This window comes from Wickerhamomyces anomalus (assembly GCF_001661255.1).
Source record: "Wickerhamomyces anomalus NRRL Y-366-8 unplaced genomic scaffold WICANscaffold_5, whole genome shotgun sequence".
Classification (NCBI taxonomy): domain Eukaryota; kingdom Fungi; phylum Ascomycota; class Saccharomycetes; order Phaffomycetales; family Wickerhamomycetaceae; genus Hansenula; species Hansenula anomala.
In genome coordinates, this window is record NW_017567114.1 from 486,322 (window position 1) to 499,924 (window position 13,603).

The following is a 13,603-nucleotide window of genomic DNA, read 5'->3' on the forward strand; positions in this document are numbered from 1 at the left end:
AAATAAAAAGTAAATGTTCAACAAAGCAAAAAGAAAAAAGAAGAAGATCAAAATAAAATAGATTCTAATGTACATTGTTTTTCTGTTTTGTAAACCCGACAAAATACCCCCACCATGTAATCATAAATGTATGTTTTTCCTTAAATGTTTTATCTTGTTAATGTGATTGATGTATTTAAAACTTGGTATAAGGAACAGCTTCATCCAAATCATTTAAATCATCATTTTGTGAGTATCTATTATTGTGGCTGTTATTGTTCTTACCACCTCCAATGAAATCATTAGTAGAAGTTATATCATCATTATTAATTCTATTTTGAGCGTGACCAAATGAAGCCAATGAATCTTCTTTTCTATGAAGATTTGATAATTGTTCTTTTGGTAATGGAGGTTCAGGTTCTTGGTCATCATGATCAGCATCACCATGATGTCCTAAATAACTTGAATCTGATAACAATCTCTTTTCTTTATTATTCTTAGATTTATTTCTCTTCAATGATCTACCACCGGTTAATTTACGAACAACTTTACCTGTGAATGTTTCTTTTTCATCATCTGCTATTGGAACAGTATTATCTTCATCATCTGCACCTGTTGTTGAAGATGATGGATTTTTAGTTGATGAATAAGTTGATTTTTTCATATCTTGTAATTCATTTTCCCAATTCATACTATGATCTTTAGCAGTTAAACCTAAAGCCATCAATTCAGCAGTTGGGCCCTTTTGACCAGCATTATGACTAAATCTTTGGAATGAAGTTCTATCATCTCTTGCTGGTTTGAATCTTGTATCTGGATTCTTGGAGAATAAGACATAACCACAACCAACTAATGTTAAAATTAATAAGATAACAGTGAATGCAGCATTCAAAATAAAGAAAACCCAACCCATGATTGATGCAACTGCAGCTGGTTGGCCAAAAATATTTGAATAGAAAACAAATAGGAATGAATTGATAGTTGTAACTAATTGGATCAAAATGTTGACAATATTTGTTGGACTGTTTAGATAAGGTTTGAAATGAATTAAAACACCAAGGTAAGCCATATCCACGATCCAGAAAACCATGGCTTGGGTTTTACCAGAAGCTTGACAAAATGCAATGAAAATTGCTTTAATCAAACAATGACCCAACAAGACAATACCCCACCAATATTTGTTAGCATTAAACATGGTGTAGAAATAACCATATTTATCCAAGAATTTTTGATCACCATACAAGATTGCTGCAGGGTTCTTGTGTTGTTTGATAGATTGTCTAGCAAATGAAAACACTCTGAAACAAGTCCATAGCAAGATACCCAAGGCAAAAATTAAAAACAACACAGCTAAAACAATAACAGCTGGTGAATCTCTTTGAACAAATTCCCATAATGACAAAATAATTAATTGAGTGAACCCAATATAGATATATCTTGACAAGACACCTTTCAAGATTGATTTCCAATTTTGTCTAAAGTCTAAAAATCTATGATTTTTCATCCAACCAGCTCTAATAAACAATTCTGAACCATATTTGAAAACTAAAATTAATCCAATCAAAACATAAGCACATAAAACAAAGAATGTAAAACCAGTACAAACAACACTAGTTAATTCAATACGAGCATTATAAGCAATTCTTTTGATACCACGGAATATCAAGACATTTGCATTACCATACAACACTAATGGTTTTTCTCTTTTGAATAATTCAACACCTCTTTTAGCAACAGCACCAACATAATCAACGGATCTTTGCACCAAGATATTAATAGTGGTGGAGGTTAGATTCAAAGTTGGAGTACCACCAGTGGCTTGAACATACCATCTAAAGATTTTTTGCATGAATGAAACTCTAATTAGCCCCATTGACCAAGCCAAATTTTCAGCCCAAGCTGAAGCAATAGGTGGGACTTCATCAACATGTTGCATTGCAATGACAACAACACTTTGGAAGTATAAGAATAATGAGACTGCATTTGCACTAATATGAGAAGCAGCATTTGAATTACCAAAAGCTGAAGCAACAGCACTTGTTAAAAGACCCAACCCTGCAATGACAGCAGTGGCCCATTTAGCACCTGTTTGAGAAACGGTTTTACCATTTGTGAAGAAAGCTTGGATACAAGCTAATTGTGTACCATTTCTATCTTCAATTTTAACTCTTGCAAAAGCATCAATATCTGGAACGGTATATGCGATACCTGGAATTTGACTGATATATTCTTTACTAATGTATTCAATAGAGTCAACTTCGACACTACCTGGAAACAAAGGACAGAATTGTTTCCAGTTCAAAGAACATAGATCAATCTTTCTTGAAATGATTTTGAATCCATAAGCATAGACATCCACATCTGCAATGATATAATCACTGATTTCAGAGGTGAAATCCAAAGTATAATGTAGAGACCCATCATCTGGGTTGAAAATGACATCAAAGTATGAGGCAGATAGCAGTGAATTCTCCATACACGTCACTAACGAAGAGGCTTTCAAAACTCTTTTAGCATTCACACCAATGGCCAAATGAACAAGGCCCACCAGTATATAAGTGAACAGCTTCATGATGACCCACAATGAACAGCAGCAGCAGCAAGTGACTAGTGAATGATCTGGGAATGGGAGACGACCGAGTACTGAGATAGACTAAGAATACAAGGCCCTGTTTGTTTGTTTTTTTTCACTCTTCTCGCTTCTGAGTTGTTTCAACACAGCCAATACCAAATTTTGATCCTTCGATTGACACTACAAAATTTATTCGCGCTTTGGATCAAAAATTAAAAAAAAAAAAATCGCGACTCGCGATGCGACGCGAACCAAAAAAAAATCTAAAAAAAGAACGCGAAAATTTTAGGAAATTTTTAGTGGAGATGACGTAATTGCTTGAGTAATCAGAGAGGAGGAAACAATAAAACAGTAGAGTTTTATGGGTTACAGAATAATGGAATGGATTGATAAAAGTGCTTTAGTATTGCTTAGTGGATGCTTCAGCCAATCGCAGTCCTGCTCTGTAATTAGTAGCTGCAATTGTACCGGGTGTTAAAGGAGACAGCCCTTCGGTATTAATGCATCATGAGGAGATAACCATCAAGATACAAACAGCTAAACATGTATAGACTGGATCCAATTGTAACTGGTGAATCACTCTGATAATACTAGAGTTCTAAAGCTGGATCCACCACACTTTGTTTACTAATAACTAAAGCCTGTCAGGATCCTCTAGGTAGCACAGATTACAACAATAAATCCGATCAAAACCGAAAAGTTGAACATTCGTTGATCATAATATTTGAATCACAAGTTGAGTGTTAATTGATTTATAAGTTAATCAAGGACTTGTTTAAATGCATCTACAGCTTTTCAAAAGTATCAAGTATTTATAGTTAGCAATAGACATACTCAAAGACAATATCTAAAAGTTGGATTCTCATGATCTGTTAAATCAGCAAACTCAGTGTTATGGATTGCGTTGAACTTTGTCAAGTCAATATCTTTCGCCTTTTTCTCCTTTATCTTATTCTTGATCCAATAAGCAACATAGATAACCGCAATCATGAATAGGGTTAAAGCTTCACACACAACCAACGCTAATTTACCACTTGTGTATGGAGGTACTGTGAAAGTTTGAGGACCAACCAAATTACCAACACAATAACCAATAAAATACATTGCAGTTGTAGTGACTTTTTTAGTGTGTCCAGCTGTATTTGACTGTAGACAGGATAAAACACAAATGATTCCAATTGGACTAACAGATTGCAAATAATAACCTGCTAATCTTGCAGATTTGTTTGAATTGGCAAATGCCAACATTGAACAAGCCATAAATGTTATGGCAATTGCAATAAAGGAAATTATCAACCTATGGGGAATAAAAATAGTTGAAGATGCTATACCCAGACAACCAATAATTTCAACAGCACCACTAATACAATTCATCAATAGAGACTCAGTTTCACTATAATGGAAATCATCGGCTAACAAAATCGTCCCAAAATTTGTGATGGCACCATTTGGTATTTGAGAAACAATAGCTAGGACGAAAAAAAGCCAAGTCATTGGATCCAAAAGTGATTCTTTAAATTGATATCTTTTAAAATGCTTATTACCAAAACCTTGCTTATTATCCCTGATTCTTTCAACAACCATCAATTTCTCTTCGTCTGTTAGAAACCATGCTTTCGAAGGTGTATCTGGTATATGAAACCAAAATAGAATTGAAATCAGAATTGTCAATAGCCCTGTAACTATAAATAAAACTTTCCATCCAGCCACTGAGTAACTTGGCTCGTGTATTGCACAACCATAAGCGATCAGCCCACCCAATATGATACCAAATCCATTACAGCAAAACCATATTGTTGTTCTTGTGAAATGTTCACTCTTCTTATACCATTGACCAGTTATAATAACCATTGCAGGAGAAATAGAGGATTCAAATACTCCCAACAACGTTCTTAGAGCAATAAACCCAGCATAATTGGGTACAGCATGAAGACATAATAATGCTCCCCAAATGAAAATAAAGATTGAAGTTGTCTTAGCTAATGGGAATCTTTGTAATAGATAATTTGCTGGAAATTCGAAAACCAAATAACCAAGATAAAAACAAGTACCTGTCCATGAATACATATCACCTCTCATGTGCAAATCGGTCTTTAACCCCATAATTGCAGCATATGAATTTGAAGTTTTATCCATATATTGACAAGCATATAGGAAACAAATCAATGGTAGCATATAAAGGTCAATTTTAAGTAAGAGTTTCTTATCTTTTTCTGGTGTCCATAATAAATGTTTTTCTTCCAAATCAAGTGCAACTCCCATGGCTTCATCGACATCTTGAGTATCTGGGGATAAATGAGCGAATGGCACTACTTCGCCTGCATCATTAGAACCTGCATCATTAGAATCTGCTGAGTTTTCAGCGTGAGAACTTGTTGGTTTCAATTCCATGTCTTTTTCGGACATCATAAAGAAGCTTTATTGGTTTGATTCCTCATAACTGGACCACATCAACTTCAAAATCCAATTAGTATTTATATCACAAACCCCAACGGTCTTGACTTTGGAACACCTAGTATTGATGAGCCGTTTATTGTTGAGCAATTACAGAGTCAAGTATTGGAGATATCACTCTGATATCGGCATCTCGTAAAATTCCATCATCTTATCAAACCAATTAGTACCAGGATTCTCTCCATAAGCATGCTTGAAAATGCCCTATCATGACCCATGACAGAAAGCTTCAAAGAATCATTTCATATGATTAAGTCCCTTGAATTACTCCACTATATCAGCAGCGAAACGGTTCCCACTAGAGATGGCTTCGAGCTAATGCTGTGATTTTATCCAACCGACAGTACGTACAAAACACCGCTGACTCTAGCGAACAAGGAATAACAATCTGACTCTGTTAAAGTTGTTGGATGTTGTTGTTCAATTTGTCGACGTTGTTGTTGTAGTTCAAAATCTGACATTTTTCACTGTCGCGATTGTGCACTCCGGACATTTCCGCCATTGAACTACTACCTTTTTCAAAGTAGACAAATATCTATTTGATTTTATCTAAATTTGCAGAATATTCTTCCTCTTGTTTAGCATCAATCTCTGTACCTTTCAAGTTTTTTACTGAATAATCCACAATTCCTCTAATGTATTCTTTATCTTTAAACCTTCCTAAAATACTAATAGTATTCAAATCTAATCCCATATGAGGATAACTACCAATCTTTATATCTTTAAACCCATCATCACTTGCCTTACTTTGTAACTGAGTTAAATATGGAGCGATTTCACTCTCAGAAAGTGAAGTGGTGACATAGTATCTAATGAAAGTGTTACCATTTTGTATTCTTTCATAAAGATGTGTTTCAACTAATCCAGTCAACAATGCTTCGAATAATTGAGGAACACCTGGAAGTATGAAGATCTGTTGATTTATACCAACAACTGGAACCCATAATTCTTCGTTTAAATAAACATACTCCACATTGGAGCCTTGAGGTAAAGTTGCCATTCTAAATTGTGCTTCTTGCGCTTCTTTATTTAAAACAGGTGCCGATTCTTTACGTAATGTCAACATCTTATCCACTGTTTCTTGATGAAGAGAAACGTCCAATTGGAATGCTTTTGCAATGGAATCATAAGTGATATCATCATGAGTTGGACCTATTCCTCCTGAAGTTATTATGAAATCGTATTTTTTAGATAAGCTTTGAATGGATTCAACTATATCTTCTTGTTCATCGCCAATCACCAATATTTTCTTCACCTCTATACCTTTACTAAACAAGTATTTGGCAAAGAATCTTGAGTTTGTGTCCTGGATCTTCCCATTCAACACTTCATCACCAATAATCTGGGGGAGGGAAACAGGTTAGTCACAATTCGAAATCCGTGATACCCACAACAGCAACAAACAAACTCACCAAAATAGCAGCAGTCTTTATGACACTCATTCTTTTTCCTAAAACTCTAGAACAAAATTGTGTTCCTGAATTCCCACAACAATTTTTGACGTATTTTGAAACTTTGTAATTTTTGTTTTCTGGAAGACACTGGCACATTCGCGAAAAACTAAAGTCACGTGAGCTCAAAGAAAAAAAAATTTTGACGTCAAAGAGTGGAAAAAGTGTAAGAACAGAACATTTTGATTTCGTTAGACAGGAAATTTAGAATAGAAACCAACCATCATGTCCACTTTTAATGCTGAAACTGCTGAGAATTTAGAAGATATTGAAAAACAATTCGCCGTCAAAGCTGTCCATCAAGCTGAAACTTATTGGAATTTATTAACCAAAATTAAAGGTTCAAAATTAAAATTAACAAAATATGATGATGATATTTATGATTTATTAGTGGAAAAATTCCCTGAATTTAAAGATCCAGAATATGCACGTTCTATAAATGAAGATGAAATGAAATCCAAGACTGGTAAAGAAAGATGGAGATTATTTTGTGAAGAATTTAAACATATTGAAGATTATAATTTTGGTACTTTATTAAGAACAAAGAGTGATTCAGAATATGATCAAGAAACTACAATTTTCGTTGTTAGAATCCAATTTTATGCTATTGAGATTGTTAGAAATAGAGCTGGTCAAAATGACTGGATTTACGGTAAATAATAAAGTTATGCCTTTTTGATGTTCTCTTGTATAATAATATTTAATTGTTAGGTTTGTTTTTTTTATCTCAGAGTTGTAGTGATGATTGGAGGGTCTTTCTAATGTTTGTGTGAATGTCCAGCATGGTCATGTGAATGGGTATGTTCTGGTTCTTCAACAACTGGTTCTTTAACTTGTGCTTCTTCTTCTTCAACTGGTTCTGGCTTTTCACCAACAAATTCAATGTTAACATTCTTTAAGTTGTCCACATCATTGATTAATTGATTTTTCAAATGATGAGAAACAATTTCAAATTCATTAATATCTAAAACGTTATCCCATCTTTGAATTGGAGCCTCTAAAGTAACTTTAGCATGAATATTTGGACCTGAAGTTAAAATTATTAAATCTTTAACACTGTATGGTTTTTTAGAATTATTATTTGACAACATTTTACCCAATAGTTCTTTTAATTTTGTATCAATTTCAATATATCTAGGATCTTTCTTTGGAACTGATCTATCAACTAATTCATTCACAGCTAAAACAATACCATTGAAACCTGCTTTGATAACTAAACCTGAAACTAATAACCCACCAACAGCATCAAGACTTTGAATACCAAAGAAATGACCACCAGTGATTGTAACTAAAGCAACTAACGAGGTTAAAGAATCAACTCTATGATGCCATGCATTAGCTAATAAAACTTTTGAATTTTGTTCTTTTGCAACTTTTGAAGTAGCTCTAAAGATCCATTCTTTTGCCAGGATGGAAGCACCTGCAATCCAGGCAGCGTTAACATTTGTAATATCAGCAGCATGGGCATGACTATGACCATGACCTGAAGATAATAGATGGATATGATAAGCATTTAAAGTTTCAATAATGGTATGGGGAACAATTGGACCAACAATATTAACTAGGGAAGCCCAACCGATTGATAACCCAGCCATTGTCAAGATTGAACTAACAGCTAAAGAACCCACAGTTTCAATTTTACCATAACCATAAGGGAAAGTTTCAGTAGCACCTCTGTTAGCTAACCCCACGGTACCTAAAGTTAAGAAATCAGAGACTAAATCACTTATAGCATGAACAGAATCAGCCATTAAAGCTTGAGAATGGAATACAATCCCACCAACTAATTTACCAGCAGCCATACCAACATTGATTAATAATCCGATCCAAGTGATTCTTACACCTGGATTTTCCCAGAATTTCTTCTTATCCCAAACTAATAACTCATTTGGACCATGGCTATGATTATGAGAATGTCCTAAAGTACCAAAAGTGAAGGAATCATTAGTTTCAGTCTCGGATTCACGTAGATGGACATGGTCATGATCACTGAATTCATCAGCAATGGCAGATTCAGCGTGGGAATGGCCATGGCCATGATCATGGCTGTGTGAATGGGAAGTAGGCTCTTTAGCAGCAGGTTCTTGGACTGGTTTTGCCAGCGGTTTTGGTGTTGTTGTGGATAGATAACGAGCTGTGGTTGTTCCTTGTAGAATGGAGATCGGACTTCTCGAGAGCACTGCTGGGCTCCAGCTGAGTCTTGTGCTGCTGCGCACCAGCGCCATGGATCTCAGCATCATCATCGTTCTCAGTCTAGCAATAGCCTTTGTCAATGTCAATTCTGATTCTGTTGAAGTTGAAGTTGAAGTTGACGTTGAAAAGTGTTTTTCGTGATTAAATTTTTCGTGTTGCCCCTCAGCATCATTTGAATCGGATTTTAACGCACTTAGGGAAAAAGGGTTGAAAAATGGAGGAAAAGTATAGAAAAAAGTGGTTTTTTTAAATAGATTTAATTATTATTGAATTCTGGATTCTTTACATTGCCTCTACCCTCTTTTCAGTGCCAAAATCGTCTTCTCTAAGCCAAATTCCGATGCTTTTGTCGTTGGTGGAGTCCGGCGCTCGCTTTACCCCAGAAGATGAAAATTTAAAAGCTTTTTATTCGTTGGAAATCACAAAATCACATTCATTATTAAATTAATCTATAAAGTATTACTTGGATCAGCTTCTTGATCTTTTGTAGGCTCATCAGTCTTTGGATTCTCTTCAGCACTGACTGTTTTAGGCTCTGGTGCAATAAGCTCTGGAACAACAACTGGAGCTGGTTGAGCTGATGGAGGTGGTGCTTGAATAACTGGTGTTTGTAAAGGAATACTAACTCTAGTATCCAATGTAGTATCAGGTGTAGCCTCAGTAGTACTAACACCTGGACTCTCTGTATCCTTAACTAGTTGCTTTCTAGCTCTTTTCCTAGCTGTCTTTGTTGAATTCTCAATGATTGGAGGTGGAACTTCACAAATTGGATCCAATTTATGTGCCAATTGTCTCAACTGATTATATTCATTTGATAACAACACAGTAGCACCTGATAGTTTTCTTAGGTAAAATTTAACCTTACCAACATCATCTTCCACAATCTTACCATCAACCCAGTTTAATTCGCGACTCAAGAAATGTTGGAAATTTGCTGCATCTTGATAAATAGCCTTTACCAAATATAATTCATCTGGTGCCAACTCTAAAAATGAACCTTCATCAATGATTGTACGTAATTCTTCAACTTTTGGACTATTATACTCTCTTGGAATCACTATTCTATAATCACAAATTGGACAAATATAATTATCAACTTTTTTAGATTTCCCTCTTCCAAATTTCAAACATTTACAATGATACCATTCATTACATTTCTCACATGCAATCATTGTACCACTTTCTAAACGACGACAAAAACAGAAAATCTTGTGATCAACTTCATTCAACTCTTTGTTGTATCTATCATCAACTTTAAAACAATAGTAATTCTTCTCCAAAATTGTACTCAAATGACTCTTTAAAACACTGAAAGGAGCATTTGTCTTACCAAACAACTTTTTAGATCTTCTTAACCAATCCTCAGCTTGTCTCAAATAGTTATCAAGTGGATCACTAGGATTTGAAGGTAGGAATTGTCTTGATCTTTCTAAAATATCTCTTGCAATGGAATATTTTGGTCTAATATCATTTTCATCACCTTGAAACTTTGACAATAGTTGATTATACAACTCTGGATTAAAATCTGGCATACCAGTCAATTTTTTCTGTTTCTGATCACGTAATGAAAACATTTCAACTCCATTCTTAGCAATGACTTTATAAATTTGATCTCTTTCTTCTAATGATTTAGCATGCTTTGTTTTAATATCTTCAAATGTTTTCATAACATTTTGATCAATTGGTAATCCAATAGCTTCATTTAATAACATATCCACAATGTTTATTGATAATGAAGGTAATGACAGGAAATGTTTCAACTTAGCATTCATATAACTCCCGTTCTTATATTTCAATCCAACTTTATCAATCAACTCTTTATCCTTCTTACTACCAATCGCATAACCTTCATCCAAAATAGCTTTAAAATCTGCTAAATTATCAGATTTTTCCAAAATCTCTTGTGCACGATTGACCCAACTCATTCTATGAACAATTCTTTCTAAGAATTCCACACTTTGTAATTCAACACCAAATGATTTACCCAAATCAATCATATCATAAAATTCCTCAATGGTATGACCATTATCTGTTAAAAATCCACGAACTGTAATCTCAAATTGATAAATCTCATTAGCAAATTCGATCAATTGATCAACTTCAGGACAACTAAAACTCAATTTTGGAATTTCATTAATCAATTTCTCAATCTCTTCAGGTTTAGAATTTGAAGTTTCAACCAATTCTTTAATAGAAACTCTTCTATTCCTTATCCTATTCTTTTGTTTAACACTCAAAATATCTTGAACTTTCTCAATCCAATAGTTTGCATCATCTAAATATAGTTTCAACACTTGAGCTTCAGGAATATTCCCCATTATTCTTTCACTCTCACTCAACAACGTCTTTAATGATCGAATTGGTGGTTTTGAATGCGTGTTCAACAATTCTTCAAACTTCATGACCCAATCCTTGGGCGTTTGTGCATAAGTTGATATTGTTCTTTGGAAAGTTTTCAATCGTTCATCTGTATAATAAACATGCATTTCAAATTTGAAATCAACTCCTTCAAATTCACCATCTTGATACAGTTTCATGAAGTTTTCAGGCTCAAAATTAAAACAATCATTCCCCTGTGTCACAACTATTTTCGTTGGGAAACAAACTGTTAAATTATCATCACTAATATAATCAAATTTATTATTAACAGTTTTCAAATTTGAAACTGTACTCTTCAACTTAGACCGAAGTTCGAATTGTTGTTCAATCAATTCATTATAAAATGGTAAAACTTTTTTCAACAATGTTGAATCTTTTGAATCCTCAGCAATCGAGGTTAATAATTGGAAAAATGAAAAACATGGTAGTAACCCTTGTGACTGTAGCCAATTCTCAGCTTCTAATGCATGATCTAACCATGAAGCTGATGCAAAATTAACATGTTCACTTATATTGAAACCTAATGAAACTGATGATGAATAAGTTTTAGGAAACTTGATGATAAATTGTCCAGGTTTTTGAATTGTATAACGAACATTAATACCATTTTGTTGAAGTATTGAAAATGGAATCAAAATATCAGAATTATAACGAATCACATCTGATTTATGATTATAAAATTTATTAAAATTTGAGTTTGTAGTATCACCTCTTTGACAAAACTGATCTTGAATCTTGATTGTATCTAAAACATCTGACGCAACGGGTTCTGGGAACTCTCTCTTTATAACACATGAGCCAACATTACCTTCATTAGATTTGATATATTGGGACAAGATTTTTTCAAAACTTTCCTTATCATTTGGTGAAATGAAATAACAAATCTTTGAATCACCAAGGTGTTGATAATCACAACCGAAAAGGAAATGATCCTCTATATTCCAGGATTTTGTACTATAAAGCATTGATATATCCAATTCTGGTTTTGTGATTGATTCATTTTCATTAACCAAATATCTCAACAACCCATTCTCATTCAATGACAAATTGTTCAAATTCCAAGGTGATGTGACATCTTGAGTCTTGAATCTTGAAACATCAGTCATGGTTGGGAATCCACTCCCATGAATACTTGTACTTAAATTTGAAGCAGATTCAACATTAAAATTAGAAGATTTAGTTTCAATTAAATTCCAAAATTTTTTGATAAATTCATCATCATCATTAACTTCATTTGCAAATAAACTTGATTTAACATTTAAATGATTTTCATAAAATTTATCCAAGGTATGTAATTGACTCATTTCTGTACTAGGAAATGGGAAATCTAAAACTTCAACACCTTTATGCCAATAAGTGAAATCGTAATATGGATAAGTATAATCATCAACTTGGGTAATACCTTGCTTTTCCTCAGTATACGATTCAAAATTTGTTTTGAACCCCTTGGATTTCAAAATATCCCTTGATCTTTTGAAAACTTTTCTTGAGTTTGATATAGTTGGGACAGTATCATCTACTTGAAGTTCTTGATGTTCTAATTTAACCCTTTTAGCTTCGGCATCAACAGCTTCTTCCTCTTCTAAAGGTCTCTTGTTTTCATCATTCACAACTTCAGAACTGTCAACATCTTTACCTTCCAAAAACAAATCATATGCATGAACAACTTTTTGATAAGAATTTTTCAAACTTGTTGATAATGAAGTCATTATTCTACCTGTATATCCTAATTCTCTACCAATTTGTGCCCACAATTTCTTACGACACACTAAATCAAATCCACCTTTCAGATGTACTGATTTTCTTAACTTGAACAAATCCAAAACACGACGGTCAATTGATGGTAATCTCAACAATGGTAATTTTTTCGATCTATGGAACGCCAATAAATCTTTATAAAACTGGATTTTTTCATTAAAATTTGAAGTTGGATGATTTAATGACTGTTTGGCTCCACGGAATTTTAGTCTTGGAAGCTCTAATGCAAATTCAGGGTTCCAATCAGCTGGAGGTATTATCTTGACAGCACCATATTTTACACCTTCATCTTTGATACTCTCTATGAATGACATTGGATCTTCGAATTGGGATTCTGTAAGATAATAGGTGGGTATTGATTCAAATCCATCTTTTGTGGGTTCAAAGAACGGCGATTCATGTTTTGCAAAGTTTTCCGGGATGGTTCTCTTGGTTTTAATGCCCAAAGATTCAAAATCTGTATTGTTTGTAAAATACTTAGATTCAACGTTTTTCAATAAAGGTGGTGATGCTGATTTTTGAGCGCCATTTTCTTGGGCAGATCCATTTTGTGTGTTGTCAGCTAATACTGTATCCTCTTTGGTTGGTAGTTCGGTGGGTAATTCGGTAGGTGGTGTGTTTTCTGGTTTGACATGTTCAACATGCTCAACTTGTTCAACTTGTTCAACTTGTTCAACTTGTTGACTAGATGCCTCTGGGGCTATAGGTTCAGACATCTTTGAAGGGTTTGAATAAGAGGTACCAGACCTCAGAATAATGGCTTATTTAAGATGAAGTATATTCAGTTAATAAAATAGGATTGGGTATTTAGAAACTC

General features: G+C 34.0%; 6 protein-coding genes across 6 annotated transcripts; 1 reads left to right on the plus strand and 5 right to left on the minus strand.

Annotated features, from left to right (window-relative positions):
* Window positions 1–175: 175 nt before the first annotated feature.
* Window positions 176–2,551, minus strand: WICANDRAFT_33846 (transient receptor potential ion channel family protein; the record flags this gene model as incomplete). The annotated part of the gene is made up of 1 exon (XM_019182117.1): window positions 176–2,551. The coding sequence occupies one exon, from the start codon at window positions 2,549–2,551 to the stop codon at window positions 176–178; it is 2,376 nt and encodes a 791-aa protein (XP_019037272.1).
* An 834-nt stretch (window positions 2,552–3,385) lies between these two features.
* Window positions 3,386–4,942, minus strand: WICANDRAFT_34624 (allantoate permease family MFS transporter; the record flags this gene model as incomplete). The annotated part of the gene is made up of 1 exon (XM_019182209.1): window positions 3,386–4,942. One exon carries the CDS (start codon window positions 4,940–4,942, stop codon window positions 3,386–3,388), a length of 1,557 nt encoding a protein of 518 aa, XP_019037273.1.
* Window positions 4,943–5,540: 598 nt separating this feature from the next.
* On the minus strand, window positions 5,541–6,447 carry FPY1 (flavin adenine dinucleotide pyrophosphatase; the record flags this gene model as incomplete). The annotated part of the gene is made up of 2 exons (XM_019185860.1): window positions 5,541–6,347; window positions 6,418–6,447. The coding sequence occupies 2 exons, from the start codon at window positions 6,445–6,447 to the stop codon at window positions 5,541–5,543; spliced, it is 837 nt and encodes a 278-aa protein (XP_019037274.1).
* Window positions 6,448–6,681: 234 nt separating this feature from the next.
* On the plus strand, window positions 6,682–7,116 carry CHP1 (ribosome-associated Tef1p biogenesis chaperone CHP1; the record flags this gene model as incomplete). Its single annotated transcript, XM_019183689.1, has 1 exon — window positions 6,682–7,116. One exon carries the CDS (start codon window positions 6,682–6,684, stop codon window positions 7,114–7,116), a length of 435 nt encoding a protein of 144 aa, XP_019037275.1.
* Window positions 7,117–7,214: 98 nt separating this feature from the next.
* MMT1 (Mmt1p) lies at window positions 7,215–8,699 on the minus strand (the record flags this gene model as incomplete). Its single annotated transcript, XM_019185861.1, has 2 exons — window positions 7,215–8,522; window positions 8,673–8,699. 2 exons carry the CDS (start codon window positions 8,697–8,699, stop codon window positions 7,215–7,217), a joined length of 1,335 nt encoding a protein of 444 aa, XP_019037276.1.
* A 399-nt stretch (window positions 8,700–9,098) lies between these two features.
* Window positions 9,099–13,502, minus strand: ECM5 (Ecm5p; the record flags this gene model as incomplete). The annotated part of the gene is made up of 3 exons (XM_019182113.1): window positions 9,099–10,136; window positions 10,248–11,689; window positions 11,822–13,502. The coding sequence occupies 3 exons, from the start codon at window positions 13,500–13,502 to the stop codon at window positions 9,099–9,101; spliced, it is 4,161 nt and encodes a 1,386-aa protein (XP_019037277.1).
* Between the last annotated feature and the right edge of the window lie 101 nt (window positions 13,503–13,603).